The following is a 17,494-nucleotide window of genomic DNA, read 5'->3' on the forward strand; positions in this document are numbered from 1 at the left end:
AAATGCAGCTCTGTCCCTAGAGGCCGTAACTACCTTGTAGCGAGATATGAAGGTATGTTGCTTTGACCATGTGGCAGCTGCACAAATAGAATCAATGGGTAGTCTGGCCACGAAGGCTCTGAAGTAGAAACAGCTCTGATTGAATGAGCTTTGACTTTGTCATGTAAAGAAATGTTTGCCTCATGGTAAATAAACGATATGCAACAGAAAGCCATTTAGATAAGGTAACTTTAGATACCGGTGCACCTTTTTTGGACTCTGAGAAGGAGACAATCAACTGATCAGCTCTTCTATGATTTTTTTGTCCTGTCCAAATAGAAACGAAGTTGTCTATTGACATCAAGTTTGTGAAGCATATATTCCAACTGATTAGAGTGATTGGGAAAGAAAACAGGTAAGTCAATAGCCTGGTTAAGGGTGAATTCAGAACAAATTTTGGGTAAGAATGACAGATTTGTCCTGAAAGAGAACCTATCTTTGTGGAATATCAAATATGGATGCTTAACTAAAGGGGTTTGCAACTCAGAAATTCTGCATGCTGAAGTAATGGCCACCAAGAAAATGGTCTTTGAAGAAAGATATTTCAACTCACAAGAAGAAGCAGGTTCAAAGGGCGGGAGAATAATCTTGGATAGGACTAGATTCAAATTCCATGGGGTGGTAGGAGATCTAATCAGTGGTTTTAAGTGCATCATACCCTTCAAAAAGGTCTTCGCCAACTTGTTAGACATGATACCATTTCCAGATTCACCTATATGGAAATTAGATATAGCAGCCAGTTGTATCCAAATGGTGGCTGCTGCAGCTCCTTCATTGGACAGTTTGGTCAGAAACTCCAAAATATCCGAAATGGATGCCAGAAAGGGTCAATGTTACTCTGCTGAGCCCAGATGGAAAACCTTTTCCACTTGTTGAGATATAGTTTCCTGGTTGAAGACTTGTGTGAGGACAACAGAATATGTTGAGCTTCTTCTCATAAATTTTGGAACCTGGCTATTCTGGGAATTGGAGCAGCTAAGCTGTCAGTTTGATGGACTGAAGAGAAGGGTGAAGAGCTCCTGACAAGTGGATCAAAAGATCTGGTACTGGGTCCAGGATCCAAGGCTCTTCTACTTGGTGAGGCTTCAGAAAGGGGAACCAGATTTGACGAGGTCAATATGGGGCTATTAAGATAAGTGTCCTGTCCAGGCCAAACTGGCTTTCTGTAAAACTTTGGGAATCAGGGGAAAGGAGCCCTGGAGGCCAATCGTGTACGAGCGCATCCCTCAGGGATTGACCCTGTTGAGGGAATAGTGCAAAGTAGTTGCTGAATTTGGTGTTCATGGGAGTCACAAAGAGGTCACAGCAAGGCTGGCCCTATGTGCGGAAAATCATTTCCGCTACTTTGTTCTTGAGAGACCACTTGTGAGGCAACAGAATTGCCCTGCTGAGTTTGTCCGCTATCATGTTGGATTTCCCTGGGATGTGCATTGCTATCAGAAAGCGCTGGATGGACTCTGCCCATTTCCACAATCCAATGGTACAAACAATGGTAGTACACATCCTGAAGATCTATTGAGCACATCCAACTGTCTTTCCCTAGGAATGGGAGTATGGACTGAAGTGTGACCATCTGGAACTTTGTCTTTACTACATATTTGACAAACATCCCCCGACTGCCTCCAGAGCATGACAGTTGGGCCTCCTTTCAGGAGTGCTGATAGGGCTTCCCAAGAAACTGATCCCTTTTGCCCTGGTTTTGCAGACCCCCTCTGCCACATGGGCATCGTCTTCCATCATTGCCCCCTGATCTGCCCCTGGAGGAGGCTTCACCTTGTGAGTTCAGAAAGGCTCCTTGGGCTTTGCGGAACCACATTTTTCCTCCCCGTTGACCTTTAGGGTAAGGTCTGGTAGGGGTGGAAAAATGGACTCCTATGGCAGATAGAGTCTTACCATCTTGCTCACATCTAGTGAGGGTCTCTTTAACTTTTGGTCCAAACAAAGAAGAACCATCAAAAGGGGCATTCACAAATGCCGACTTGAAAGGTTCTGCAAAGGAACATAAGCGTATCCAGGAATGTCTTCGCAGAGCAATTCCTGTTACCTGCTGCCCTACTCATCCCATCGGCTGTGTAAGATACGAGGTGCATGGAAGAGTTAATGATAGAATTGAGGGTAGCAAGCTGAGACATCACTTTGTCTGCCACTGAACTGGCTACTGCACCCTGGAAAGTATCTCCTAGCTCTTTCAGGAGATCTCTCTGAAGCCTTGTGAAATGGGTTAAATAGTTCAAGGACTGAAGAGCAAAGGTCGTAGAACTGAACATGAGCTTACCATATCTGTCCATGATCCTAAATTCCCTATTAGGAGGATGGACAAATGTAGAGGTCTCTGACATCTCTTTCTTAGTGGCTGCCGCAGCCACCATGGCATCAACAGGTTTGGATAAGAAAGACTTGTCATGAGGAGCTGAAATGTATTTATTGGGCCTCCTAGGGACAGGCTCCATAGAATCTCATGACTTCCATGCCCTTCAAGACAAAAGATCCATCAACTCATCGAAGGGCGGAGAAACCCAAGAGGTGGAGGGTCGAGACCTGAATGCCTTCAGGAGCACTGATTCATCCTCAGTAGGGTTAATGGGCTGCCAGTCACCCCTCTGCTTAAGCATCTCTAGGATATCCACAAGGGAGATATCCTCAGAGGGGGACTTTGGGGACACTTCTGATTCCTCCAAATCAGTGTCAGATGTCATGGATTCCTGAGGGGAATCTAAATGTCTCCTCTTACATAACCTCTTCTGAGGGACCTTCCTCAGTGGGAACTTCTGGGGAGGTCTTGGAAGAGCAGGGTTCCCCCAATGGGGCTTCCTGAGGCTCCGGGTCTCTATGCTTATGGTGGGTCTGTAGTGACAGAGAAGATTCCGGTGCTTTTCGGGAGGAGGTGGCCATTTCAGAGGTAGTGGCTGTCCGGGGGGGGGGGGAACAAAACCCTCCTCATGGCATCGAAGACACCACGGCTCCAATGCGAGGAAGCACCCAGATCCGAAGACTCCGAAGACTCCTCTCGCACCAAAACTGCTGGCTCTGAGCCAGAGGAAGGAGTCAAACTCATCCATGCCGAAGCCCCAAGAGTGAGAGTCGGAACAGACGCATTGGTTCAACTCCCCTCCCAAGAACTGATGGGGGAGTGTCAGCTCCTAGATTCCACCACCGGAGCAGAGGACATCAGGGTTGTCGATGCCGACAGGTCTGAAGTGAGTGTCGGAACCGATGGTTCCACAAATGACTGAACGGCCTCCTCCAGCTCTGATGTCTCGATTCGAGTCAGAGGAGGAGCAGAAATCATAGGAGAGGACTTTGTCAGTTCCGAAGTTGCCTGAGTCAAACCCGACAGAATTTTAGCTAGTGCTGGATTCTGTAACAGCAATCAAATAGAACACTAACAACCAATTAAAGGTTAGCAACAACAAACAAAATAAGCCTAACTGGCTACAATATAACTAAGAAAAGCCTAACTCGGCTGAAGCTGCAATAAAAGGAAATAAGCCTAACCGGCTAAAGGTAAACAACTAAAATGAGCCTAACCGGCTACAAAAAAAAAAACTGACAAAAACCCCTAACTCGGCTTAAGAGATAGGGTAAATTAAGCCTAACTGGCTATGAGGAAATGACCAACAGGGCCAAACGCCCAGAAAAAAACGAGAACACAAGTTGTTATATTATTAAACAATTAGAAAAGAGCAGAAATCCCAAAAAGGATAGCCTATCCTTTCAAACTCTCAGAAACCTAACAAATAGTTATTTTATATATAGGTATCCAAGAAAAAGACGAAACTTATTTCTCAAACGGCCTGAGCTGTAGAGAAATGCACGATCTGTTCCAGTGGCAAACTAGATCTAGGGAAGGTCGAGGTGCATCGTGGGATAGGGTTTCCAGCTGTTAGAGACCTCGAGCTTTGCAAATTGGCCGACTCGGAGCCGAGGATTGGCTCTGAACCCATCAGTCAGAATGAAGGTGAGATTGAACAACTTCACATCTGCTGTTAAGTGAGAGTTGCTCTAAACTGTGACCTGGTACCACTTGCCTACAGACATCCAAAATCTATAAACCTTTAAAATTTTCAAATATGCACTTAAAAAAAGTTTCTCTTTACTGAATCTATCTGCAACTGCTATTGTAATAATGATTAGGTAGCTTATCATCCCATATCATGAATACTAGAATACTTTTAATAAACTTTTGTCAGCTTCTTAATGTGGTATCTTTTATGCAAATATTTCACATGCATATAGGAGATGATGTATTATATATAAACTGCATTATATTTTATGCACATCTTAGCTTGCATTTTGTATATATTCATTTTACTATGCATTCTGACAGGATCTTTAATGTTACTCTGCATTCAATCTTCCTATTTTATTTTTATTTCATTTTGCTATGGACTCATTTTGTACCAAATATTGTTGACTGAAAGACAGTGATATATTTTATTTTCTTTGACCTCAGGTCATGGCAGAAAAGGGTCAATAGACACTTTCTGAAATGCCAGAAAGTACTGTTCTGCAGGACAACCTATAGGGAAAAAGCAAATAGTATCTTATCTTAATTTCATAATAAAGATTTTTCAGATGTCTCTCAAAAAAATGCTTTTGTTTTAGTCTCACATCGATTGTGAGAAAATGAGTAGAAAACCAACACTGTAACTTTTGAAAATCAAAAGACAAATCTCCTAAGTTATAGATTAAATGGTTTTCTGACCAAAGTTGTAATCTTCCTAAACAGTTAACAAAAAAAAAAAAACAGTAGCAGGCCTAGAAGTAGACCTTGAAATACCCCATTTGATAAATTAGACTGGGTTGAGCATACCTAATTTATAAAATTTTCCTGATGTTCTTCCTGTCAGGTACAATTTGAGTAGCTTTAAGACATTGGTAGAGAAGCTATAGACTCTAATGATCTCAATAATATATTCATAATAAATACTAGTGAAAGCTTTAGAGTAAGCTGCATATAATGCCATCCACATTTTATCTATCTCATCCACCTGGTAAGCATTTTTAAATCTGAATTTAGCAATGAACTTCAAAATGTCAAATCCCTGTTCAAGTCATACAATATATCATAGGTTCATAGGTTCATAAGCCTTAATTATTCCCTTTTTGTGCTTGAATTAAGCTATCCCATTTGTTTAGAGGTTGGCCTTAACCATTCTGAGGTTAATTTATTTAATATTTTATTTATTCAACATTTGTTTATTTAACATTTGTTTACCAGGAAAATCCTACTTGGAATGAGTCAATTTTCAGCAGAGGCCCAGGGAGAAATGCTTCAGACACATGTCTTTGTAGTGTGGGGAGGAAACAGGAGCACCCAGATGAAACCTACATGAACACAGGGAAGGCATGCAGACTCCACAGAGAAATCACCGAGGAACCTCTTGCTCTAAGGTGGCAATGCAAACTGCTGCACCACTGCAACGTCATTATATATTACCCCTAATAAAAATAACTGGGATCATACCACAGGTAAATTGAGGGGATCCATGCATGGCATAAAGCATTTAAGAGGTGTGTCTGTCCATTAGTAGTAATGAGGCAGTCCTGGGGTAAATTTTCTGTTTTCCATCCATAGATCCAAGTTGATATCCATCAGTAATATTTATTTACATACAACAGATGTTATGATCCAGCAACCATGAAAAAATAAGTAGAAAAAGCTCAAAAAGCAGGAATGAATAAAACTCAAAACAGTAATTCCACCAGGCAGCTCAATGGTAATCCACTCTTTCAAAAAACAGTCTTTAGTAGTATAAAACTTTTTATTCGCTTTCGTCACCACAGACTTCTTCAGAACTTTTTTCACTACTAAAGACTGTTTTTTTTTTTTGAAACAGTAGATTACCATTGAGCTGCCTGGTGGAATTACTGTTTTTTTTGTTTGTTTTTTTAATAAAAGTTTATTTAGAATCCTGACCATTTTTTCATGGTTGCTACAATACTTTTTGCTTCATTGTGGTTGGAGATATTAGGATTCAGATTATTGTTAAGACAATAACATGATTATTTTGATCATGGCTTAGGAAGTTAATAACATGAAAAGAGCTGAAATTATACTAATTTGAGATTACATAATATTGCATCACATTAGCTATGGGCAAGGGTAAAGTCAATTACATTTATAGGTAAATATTAAGCAATCTGTCTGCAGATTATTAAATGCCTAACCAATATTGATATAGTGACCAAAGCTGAGAATCAAACCATGTACTTTGTGTCTACACCTTAACCATTATGCCATCTCCTAAAATTAATTTTTGTAAAACATGTCTAGATTCTCCTTAAATGAGTCCACTGATTCATGTTCTCGGAAGTAAGTGATTGTAATATTTTATTTTACCTTCTGAAAATCAATTAGTGACTCTTAGATTTCTGTTCAGAATACTAGTAAATTAGAAGTCTTGTATCATGAGCTCCTGTGTGGAGCTAGACATTAAAAAACAATTATCATTTATCACACTAAACACATAGATTGGGTTATCCTTCAGCTGACTGTAAAACACAGAAATCAGTTTAGATGATCTAGTCAACAATGAAATTAGTGACGTTGATATTCCAAAAACTTATGACAAACCTTATGATTGTCTTGGAAAGAACATAAAATTACACTTCGAGGAATGAATTTTAGCTTGAAAGTAAAAGAAAAGGATGAAGGATGATACAGATGAAGGTAAATACTGAAATTTTACATTGCATTTGTCAAAATGCATCTCATATTTCTAACACAAGTAAAGAGACATTAAATGTAATGTTATAGAAAGATGATATAGAATGCCATCAACTTTTAAAGACATCAACATTGACTTATTTACAACACAATAAAGTACAGACACCAGAAGTTGTTATTAATATACTGAGGCAGAGATGAGCTTCATTACAGTTTTTTTAGTAATTGATGATTTTTTGCAAAGTAACCATTGCTCACTGTTACAAAAGTTTGGTGATATAACATACCTTATGAATGTCTTACTAATTCCTGTTTCCATGACCTGCACCTTTTAATGCTTAAGGATAAGATACTTAAGTTCTGTAGTTACCATTCTTTACCACAGTGTTATATTTTGCATAGTTTCTAAAATTTTGAAAAATAAGTATTTCAAAGCTAATCAACCAGAACTTTGGTATTATGCTTAACTGGCTTTAATATGAAGATCAGGTAACCATAAAGTTGTAAACATTATAGAGTATTTCTTACCTTCCATTTGCACTGAATATAAACTGCTTTGTAGTTTTAATTAATTTGAGAAGATCGAGTATAACTTTATGTTCAGCCTGTCAGCAAAGCTGAACAAATGGTGGAGTCATACTAGATAACCTGATTTTGTTACATCTTCTCGTTTTATAATCCATCCATCCATCCATCCATCCATCCATCCATCCATCCTCAACCCCTTTTTCTTATTTTGCACAAGGGGTTGGGGTGTCACTTCAGCAGTGACAATCATCTAGACCCATTTCATATTTCATTTTTTAGAAATGTATGAAAACATTGATAATCATTTGTTGGTTTATACAAGCTGTTCAATGTATGGATTAAAATTTCTGGATTGTACTGAAACCAAATCCATTGTTTACAGTAGTGAAATAACATGCACTAGTAGTTTGAGGCTACTGTTTGATTTCGGATTTAAATTTTCTGGTTGCACAAAAAATGAACAGCATGAGATGGAATTTCTGAAATGCCAGAAAGTTCTGCTCTACTCAATTTGTATGGCAACTTATAGGGAAAAGCTAAATTGCTTAATGCGGGATGGCATTAATTATTGGTAGTTCAGTTTTCAAAGTCTGTAGTTTATAGAGCAACACTATATAATGACTTGTTAAAATAAAACAGAGCATTCAGCTAATGATGGCAGTTCATACCTGATTCTTCTAATGCTGGTTCTTCTCTGAGTGCTTTAGTTTCATCATTTTCATTATCAGAACGTAAACATGGGGATAAGCTAGATGAAGCATTATTAAGGGTAACAATGCTTTCATATTTATACCTATATACAAGAAAGAAAATACAACTTAGAGTATTGGTATACTATATAAGAATCCACAAAACAGAATTAGCACTTTGGAAACATTTCATCCTTAAAGTATCGGTTAGTAGCTTTCATAGATTTAATTTCATATAGAAGAGATAAGTTATCAAATGACATTATCAGTAAACCTTTACTATACATATGGAATGTGAAAAGATAATGTCATTTCAGTCAATATAAAATCCTTTTATTTGGTCTGTGATTACGCTGGATTAAGATTTTGACAAATTAATTGATTTATTTTTTATTGCATTTCTTAACTAGGTAAATTAGATGATCAAGAGATACTTTTCACCCATAACACACACTAAGGTAAATACAACAGAAATAATAATAACAAAAATACAAGCTGAATTTGCAACAAAACTTGAGCATTTAGCCAGTATATATTACATGTATTTTAATTGTAGGGGAGCACCAATGGCATCATTACAAAACATGCATGTGAAGTACATTTTTGCCAAAGAGTTCTGAATAAGAATAAACAATGTCAGCTGCAGTGTGCAACAAAGGATATTCTTTGCAGGATTCATTGTCGTTCATTGTTTCAGGGATATACAGACCTGGAATACAGTGGTATACGTTACTTAACTGGGATGTGTAAAATAAGATGCATTCTCCATGAGCATATGATATCTTACTTTCTGCATGAATCACAAGAAATTCTTAATTTGTCTGATATTGTCTGGGATATTATTCCAGGAGGCTGGTCCAAGTTTGCTAATAGCTCTTTTGGTAATGGAGACTTTAAAAGAGGGAATAATAAATGCAATTCCTTCAGAGCCTTGTAGAGTATAAGATTGTTCCTTGATGCACATAATCTGTTATGCAGTAATTTAAATATAAGTGCATTTAAGAATAGTGACATTCTCACTGTGATGTAAAGCCACTTCTGTTTTATTACTGTGCTGCAATGATGTTCACTCTACTGTGCCCAGATGAATGAATCTCATTATTTTGTTTTCTGGTGTCTATATTAGAAACATATTTTGAGGAGAGAACAGTGTAGTGCAGAGGAGGCCTTATTCAAGCCTGGACATTATTACATTAAGAGCAATTTCTCTTCTGGTATCTTGGTTAAGAAGATTAGAATTTCTATAGGTAATTTTAAGTTGCATCAATTGTTAAGGGCTAGTGACTCCTAGATACTTATGGGTAGCAGTAACTGACATTGGTATATTTGTGGGGTTGGTGATAATGATATCAGAGACATTTTAATATTTTTTTTGTACCAAACAACATCAACTATATAACTAGCCTCTTAGTGGCAAAGCAGTTCAAGAGGTGCAAGAAGTCTTTCTGAAAGCCCTTGTTGACAGTATTTGCATGTCAGATAGCATATGTAATGGCATATGTAATGGCAACATCATCTGTATAAAGAAAAATTGCCATGGATTCAAAGGACAATCATAAGGCCTTTTTCAGCTACGTTAGGAACCTGGGTGGAAACTCCCAGATATGCTCAGAATTAGTCCAAAATGATACAAAAATCACTGAACCCACAGACATTGCCAACATACTGGCAGACAGGTTCAGTGCAAACTTCACCCCCCTCTCCCCCCCTAAAGGAGAGATAACTATCCCAGCGGAGTGTAGCCTCTCAGACATCTCAAATGCGCAGGTGAAAGCTGCTCTCTCTAAAGCTAAAAACACAGCATCAATGGGACCGGATGGTGTCCCCGGCTGTGTGCTACACGAGCTAAATGAGGAATTAAACCCGTACATAAGGCAGCTGTTTAATCTCAGCCTTACCACAGGATACGTGCCCAAGGAGTGGCGTACGGCAACTGTGGTCCCACTCCACAAAGGTGGTGCCTCTACGGACCCTGGTAATTACCGCCCATAAGCTTAACAAGTCTAGTCTGCAAAGCTATGGAGAGGATCATAATGGAGCTCATAAACAAAGATATAGGGGACTTGCAGACATTGGACCCGACCCAGTTTGGCCGTCAAGGGAAGATCATGCCTTTTGAACTTGGTCGACTTCTTCGAAACAGTCACCAAGGCCATTGATGAGGGAAAGGCAGTCCATACAGCCTACCTTGACCTTGCAAAGGCTTTCGACACAATACCCAACTCGGGTATTGTAGAAAAACTTACCAGCTTAAATGTAAACCCATATGTCACAAGATGGGTTGCAAACTGGCTTAAGGACAGAACCCACAGGGTTAGAGTTGCTGGCGCTATGTCAGACTCCAAGCCGGTCACAAGTGGTGTCCCACAGGGCTCGGTCCTTGGCCCCTATTGTTCAGCATCTACTTCTCAGAAGTACAGGCCAACATGGGAGGACTTTGGCTGACAAAGTTTGCAGACGACTGCAAACTGGGCGCCATAGTGGAAAGTGCATCGGACATGGATATCCTTCAGAAGGGACTCACGGAAACAGATAGCTGGTGCCAGAGCCATGGCCTGAAGTTAAACACCAAAAAATGTATAGTCATACCCTTCGGGAAAACCAAGGTAACCCCAAGCTACCATATAGGTGGCAATCCACTAAGCACAGAAGAGGTTATCAGGGACCTGGGGACCCAGGTTGACAGTGGCCTTTCTTTTGACACTCACATTGCTAAAGTGGTTAGAAAGACCTTCTAAATTGCCCACCTGATCATGAAGGGATTCACATCCAGATCTAGTGAGGTCATTGTTCCCCTGTACTCTTCACTTATCAGACCAATGATCGAGTACAATGCCCCATTCGGGATGTATCTCACCCGACATCTGCAGCAATTGGAGAGACCCCAAAAGTTCCTCACCAAAAGGATAAAGGGACTCCAAAATCTGTCATATGCTGCCAGATTGAAGAAACTCCAGCTCTATTCAGTCGCATACCGTCTGCTCAGAGGTGACATGTGCCTGACATACAAGGCCATGTCCAACCCGGAATTAATGGACATGCTCCACCTCAAAAAATCCAAATCCACCAAAACCACTAGAGCAAGCGACTTAAACCTTAGCACGGATATAAATAGGACATGCTGGAGGGATAGATTTATCACTCAGAGACTCCCTATGCTGTGGAATAAAATCCCGGTCCATGTGAGGCAGAGCACCTCGCTGGCTCTGTTCAAGAGAAATCTTGACCTGTGGATGGGAGATCGCAGGTTTACCCCGGGAATCATCTCTGTGTCACTGCTGGACAGAGGCACAACAAACTAATGGGCACAGTATTTTTTCATATAAGGGGTGGCGTAAGCCACAAAAATTTGGGCTAGGCTTATAAATGCCTTAGGGCAGATAGCCTAGTATAAACCTATGAACCTATGAACCTATAAGGGATGTAGTTAAGTTTTGGAAGATCCCATGGTAGATCATTCAAAAATAATGTGAACAAAAAAGCCTAACATTGAATCATGAGGTTAGTATTGCATTTTCAGTCAGAAGTTTTAGTCCTTTTATTCTAAATGTTCTGCCAGTAATGTAGCTTTTAAAGCAAGTGTTAAACTCATTTGAAAATTCAGTCTGCTAGCTTCTGCCAAAACAAAAGTGTGGCTTGTGCCTGAAATGCATGTTTCATGAAAATGAAAATAGCACTAGTGAGTGTCTGTTGTGCATAGTCATGTATATATGATTAGTGACACCGAGATTGGCTGCCTATCAACCAAAACAACATTTCTATTCACATATCCCACAAAACTGTTGTACATTACTTTTTTTAGAACTTTTGCAATTGGTCTAAAGTTTTAGGCAAATAATGGTGATGGAGCTTTTGGCAATGCAAAATTGAGGAGGTGTTTGAAGCTATTAGGGATTCTAGCAGTGGTGAGAGAGAAAACAACTGTAAATAAAGGCAAGAGGCATTACATAGTATTCTACCTACTCTCAGCAGCTTTGGATTTATAGTGTAAAAGTCTTGTATGAAACTATATTCCCATTTGTCTAATAGTTCAGAGATATTTTGTTTGGTAATCCTAGAGTGGAAAGAGAGATACTGAATGTATTTGTGCACTGGAGACAAGTGAAAGATTAGAAAATAGAGACTGGGATACTTGGGTAAGGAATAGCAACAGACATTGATGTTGTGGACATTTTTGGTGAGAAGTTTAGTAGCTGCCTTATTTAGGAATAATTTGTTTGTAGCAATATTTTTTAATATTTGCCAAAAATGCTTTGGTTGTCCCACTTGACTGATACAAGTTTCTCATGTATGCATCCTTTGCTTGTTTTAGTAATACATTTTAGCCTCATAAATTTCCAGAATAGTGTATATTGATTTTGATTGCATGTTTCAGTTTTCCACATTTACCATACATTATCCCTTGCGTAGATATTTTTCATGAACTGTGTTGCAACATTGCCTTTAGTCTTGACTTTTTTAAAGGAATAGAATCTTTAATGGATACAGCTGAGTAGGTTGTAGATGGTGGACAAGGCAGATTTGGGTCCATGCAACTATAGATAGTACCCCAATCTATTAGCTGCAGTTATACAAGCAAGAGCTTGTTCAGAGCTGTTTTAATTAGTCTCAAAAAGGTAATTTCAGAAGACAGTTTTACAACTTTCATCAATCATTGACCACTGACCAGTGATTAAACAGTAATGGCTGAAAATATTAGGCAGGACCTTAAGAGATTTCAGATATGTCAGCAAGTATGATGTTTCAAGTGGTAAACTGTTTTGTGATTAGATTCAGTCCTGAGCCTTCATATACCAATAATGTTGGTGAAAGTTTGCTCTTCTGTGGAGATTATACATATGGGAAATGAAGTTTGTGTCACCAGCAAGTACAAGTTTATGCATTCCAGTGTGTGTTGCTAATTTGGTGAAGCAACTTATCTAGCATAGTGACAGATGCAGGAGAAGGAGGAATATAAATTATTGCCATAGTTTTACATGATACTCTAGTAAAATCAGGGTTTAGGATCCAGTTTGTTTCAGTCTCTGTGGTGTAGTCAGTTTTGGCTACAACTAGTTGACACAGACTGGCTGAGTTATCCATCAAGATTGCTATTCCCTTACCCCTGATGTTCTTTGTGTTTTACTTTTGCAGCCATCACATTTGGATTATCCATGCCAGGGTAGCCCTCAGCCGGCCCGAATACCAGAGGCTTAGTATTTTTGCATCGGTTCCTGTCACTTCAGGACTGATGTCAGGTCATCAGTAGTATAAAGTAAGGTAGCTGATGCCATTACATCAGTCTTTCTTGCAGCGGAGCCCGAAGCAGAAGAGGTCGCACAAGTGCCGGTCAGCTGCTACCTGAGTTTCGTCTTCCGAACTGAAGCTGAAGTCTTCTAAAGCTAAGTACCCCGTTGGGGATCTTTTTTTCTTGCACTAACTGATGTCAGAGAAAGTTCACAACTGTCTCACCTGTGGAAAGCAAATACCACACCGAGACTTTTATTCTTACTGCATCACTTGCTTAGGACCAGACCATGATGTCCCCTGCTGTCGCTTTTGTGCTTTGTTCAATATGTGGTTGGGCCCTTATTGTAGCTAGATATTTTCACTTACAGTCCTTGAATTCTGATATGGCTTTGGTAAGCCATTCGACAGCAGATCTTCTGAAAAAATGTAAGGATAAAGACAGAGACAGACCGCACAGGTCCAAGTCTACCGACGACGCTTCTGTTAAGCTAGTCATCAGTTCTCCGGTCCTCAGTGAGGTGCTTTTGCAGCCCCTGACGGCTGCTTCTGTGGATTCGCAGGCCGCTACCGAGACACTTTCAGAGTCCGGTATGCCACAAAACTCTTCTTCAACTAAGGATCCTGTGGCTGTCTCTTCCTTGGATGGGTCCGGAGCCGCTGAGCAGGCACCGGCTTCCAAGAAAGTACTTTGCATTACCGATTCTCGACACAAACAGACGACTTCTTTTGCATCTACAGTTCTTTTGAAACTACCGAGTTTCTAAGGCCCAGGGTACGAACCACACCCAAGGAACCGATGACCCACTCTCAGGCATCTGCTTCCTTGCCTCAGTCTCAAATGCTTAAAATGGCGGAAGACCTTATCATGCTTATCAGGGGAAGCCAAGCTACCCCTTCCAAAAGAAAAAGAGATCTGTCCCCAGTAGTTTTGCCTGAACAGGAGTCTGATGACTCTGATGCATCTGAATATAAAGACATGCAACCCCTTTCTGCTTATGAGGATTCTGATGCAGAGGATTCCATTCCCTCAGCCTCTCCACCCGAGGACTTTTCCTTTGGGAAAACCCTTCATACTTTAAGGAAGCATTTCCAATGGGAATGTCAGGGCTACCCTCAGTCTAAAAAGAGACTCCAGGAATTCTTAGATCTTCCACAGCATAGACCCCTGGCCATTTCCCCAGTCCTGGATGTTGTGGACGATGCTTTTCTAGAATCCAGTTTGACTCCTGACACCCTACCTCCCACACCCAGAAAACCTGACAGGTATGACAGAGTCCCTGACTCACACAAATTTCTTTTCAAAAATCCTACTGCTGACCCTGAGGTAATTTCTCAAGGGCCTAAATGTATTAAAGCAACCTCTGCTAAGAATCCCATCCCCTCAGATAGGGATTCCTGAGCACTAGACAGATGGGGTAAAAAAGTAAACTCCTCTGCTACTCTTGCTATCAGAGCACTAAATTGCCAGTTCCATATGCTAAAATTTCAACAACATACCATGGAACTTCTCAAACAAATAGTGTCTTCCTTTCCTGCTTGTGCAGAATCTAAAGAGTTACAAGAGCTAATGCATTCTGCAAGTCAAGTAACTAAGTATACCTTACACTGCGGTTTTGATGCCCTAGAAGTTTCTTTCAGGGAAGCAGTCACCGGTTCTGTCCATAGAAGGCATGCATGGTTTAAGGAACAGACCTTGCCAGACCATGTTAAATCTAAATTGTTGGCTGCACCCTTTCACAAAGACAACTTATTTGGCACTAAGGCAGAGGAGGTCTTAAAAAAGATGGAAGAAATAGCTAAATCTATGCAGACAGTTAAGGATTTCTTACAGGTCCAGCCACCCAGGTTCAGTAGGCATTGTCCCCTCCAAGCACTGGTCCTTTCTTGATCCCACCAGATCAGTTCAGCCCAGTAGAAGCAAACCCTCCAGACAGCAGCCACAGGAAATGCAGAGATCAAAACAGTGGAATTCCTCCACTTCAAAAACAGGGAATTCTAAGCAACCCTCTCATGGTAAGAACTCACAATTACTCTCCTCCACCTCCCCCTCCCTCTGCCCATCTTCACTTACCCCTAGGAGGAAAACTCTCCTTTCACGCAAGCACCTGGGCCACCATTACCAGTGACCACTGGGTCCTCAACATAGTGTCCCAGGGATACAAATTTTGTTTCTGCACTCTTCCAACCCCAAAAGGGTTCCCAGATCTACCTCCAAACCAGTGGGCAGAGGCTCAAAAGCAAGTCCCTTCCCTGCTCTCTATGAGGGCAATAGAGAACATTCTTGTAGAACAGAAAGGCCAAGGTTTCTACTCCAGACTTTTTCTGGTACCCAGAAAAGAGGGCACCTGTGCCCCATCCTCAATCTATCCACTCTAAACACCTTCCTGGTGATACCAAAATTCAAAATGCTCACCCTCTAGCAACTGCTACCCATGCTCTCCAAGGATGCTTGGCTAGCCACCCTAGACCTAAAAGAGGCCTACCTCCACATTCCTATCAGGGAATCATGCAGGAAATACCTACATTTCAGGGCAGGATCTCTGCACTTTCAGTTCTCTGCACTTCCCTTTGGCTTATCTACTGCTCCCAGAGTTTTCACAAAATGTCTGGCTCCAGCCATTGCCTTTTGCAGACAAAGGAATATCCAAATTTACCCATATTTAGATGACTGCCTAATTCAGGCAAACAGTCATGAAAAGCTGCTCAAGCACCTGGCCTTTGTAAAGTCCCTACTGAAAAGAAATCCAAACTAGTACCCACCCAAAGAATTATATTCCTGGGAGCAAGCCTGGACACAGCCTCCCAGACGGCATTCCTTACACAAGAAAAGCAAACTTACCTAACAGCCTACCTCTCTCAACTAGCCACCAGACCCCAGTTATCTGCAAGGAAAATCCTGAAAGCTCTGGAGTTCATGACATCTTGCATTCTACTCATTCCATATGCCAGACTGCATATGAAGAAACTTCAGTGGTACATAAAAAGCCTTTGGTGTCAACATTCTCAAGACCTGGAAACTCTTATACCCATGATACCTTGCCTCAGGAAAGATTTTCTGTGGTGGGCAGCAGCAAGCTCTCACAACAAGGGACTACCTTTCTCACCATTTCCCGCCACCCAGACCCTCATTACAGATGCATTAGACTATGCCTGGAGTGTACACCTGGACAGCAGGTGCATACAGGGCCAATGGGGCCCATAGCAAATCCATCTGCACATCAACCAAAAAGAGATGTTAGCTGTCCAGCATGCATTGACAGCTTTCAGTCCCCTTTTCTCCCCAGGGGCTCTCCTGATCAAAACAGACACCACCACTGTGATGTGGTATATTAAAAAGCAGGGAGGGACTCACTCCTACCCTCTATGCAGGCTGGCCATGACCCTTTGGCACACAGCCTCTGCCATGCAGCTACACCTGTTAGCACAATTCCTGCCAGGTTCTCTAAACTCTCTGGCAGATCACTTAAGCAGAAATCTTCTGGACCCACATGAGTGGCAGCTAGACAAAAGAACCTTCACCCTAATAACTCAGAAATGGGGCACCCAGTAGGTCGACCTGTTTGCCTCCCACACCAACCATCAGCTCAGCAAGTTCTGCACCAGAGAGCATCACTGCATGGCTTGGAAAGTGGATGTCATGTCCTTCCCCTGGGTCAATCTATCGGTCTATGCCTTTCCTCCACTACCTCTCATTACTAGGGTACTGCTCAAAATAAGGGAGGAAAAACCAAGGACAATTCTTATTGCTTCAGACTGGCCTCACGAGCACTGGTACCTACACAGCACAGCCTCTCCCCACTGCCATCTTGGCATCTCACTCAGACCACAACCCTCCTGACCCAGATGGAAGGAGACTTCATGCATCCCCAATTTCAGACCCTCAATTTGGCAGCTTGGCTTATTCCCTAACCACTGATCAATCTGCCAACCTCAGTAAACAGGTTCTAGATGTTATACGTGAGGCCAGACACCCTAGCACTAGAAAGTCTTATGCTGACAAATGGAAAAGGTTCTGCACCTGGATTCAAGCTAAGGGAGCCAATATGGCAAAGCCCTCCTTCCCTCTTATCCTGGATTACCTAGTTGACCTGTTACACAGTGGTCTCTTTTTCCTCTATTAAAATTCATGCCTCTGCTATTGCTGCTCACTTCCCCACTGAGTAGCCCCTTTTCTCACACACTCTGATCAAAATTCTTAAGAGGGGCTAGCAACTTGACCCTCTGATCAAACTTCCTAAGAGGGGCTAGCAACTTGAGGCACCTACCCCAGCTTGGGACCTTAAATTTGTGTTGGAAAAGCTCATCCTGCCCCTCTTCAAACCAGCATTTTCACAGAGTT

General features: G+C 41.2%; 1 protein-coding gene across 2 annotated transcripts in view; it reads right to left on the reverse strand.

Moving 5' to 3' along the window:
• LOC122815513 (solute carrier organic anion transporter family member 1C1-like) overlaps positions 1-17,494 on the reverse strand; it is a 4,185,790-nt gene that overhangs the window by 3,050,404 nt on the left and 1,117,892 nt on the right. For both annotated transcript variants that reach the window (XM_044088066.1, XM_044088065.1), the window contains exon 4: positions 7,906-8,030. In XM_044088066.1, the coding sequence (XP_043944001.1) occupies positions 7,906-8,030 (125 nt within the window). The remainder of the gene's footprint in view (positions 1-7,905; positions 8,031-17,494) is intronic.

Source organism: Protopterus annectens, chromosome 11.part0, assembly GCF_019279795.1.
Source record: "Protopterus annectens isolate FY-2018-M chromosome 11.part0, PAN1.0, whole genome shotgun sequence".
Taxonomy (NCBI): Eukaryota; Metazoa; Chordata; order Ceratodontiformes; family Protopteridae; genus Protopterus; species Protopterus annectens.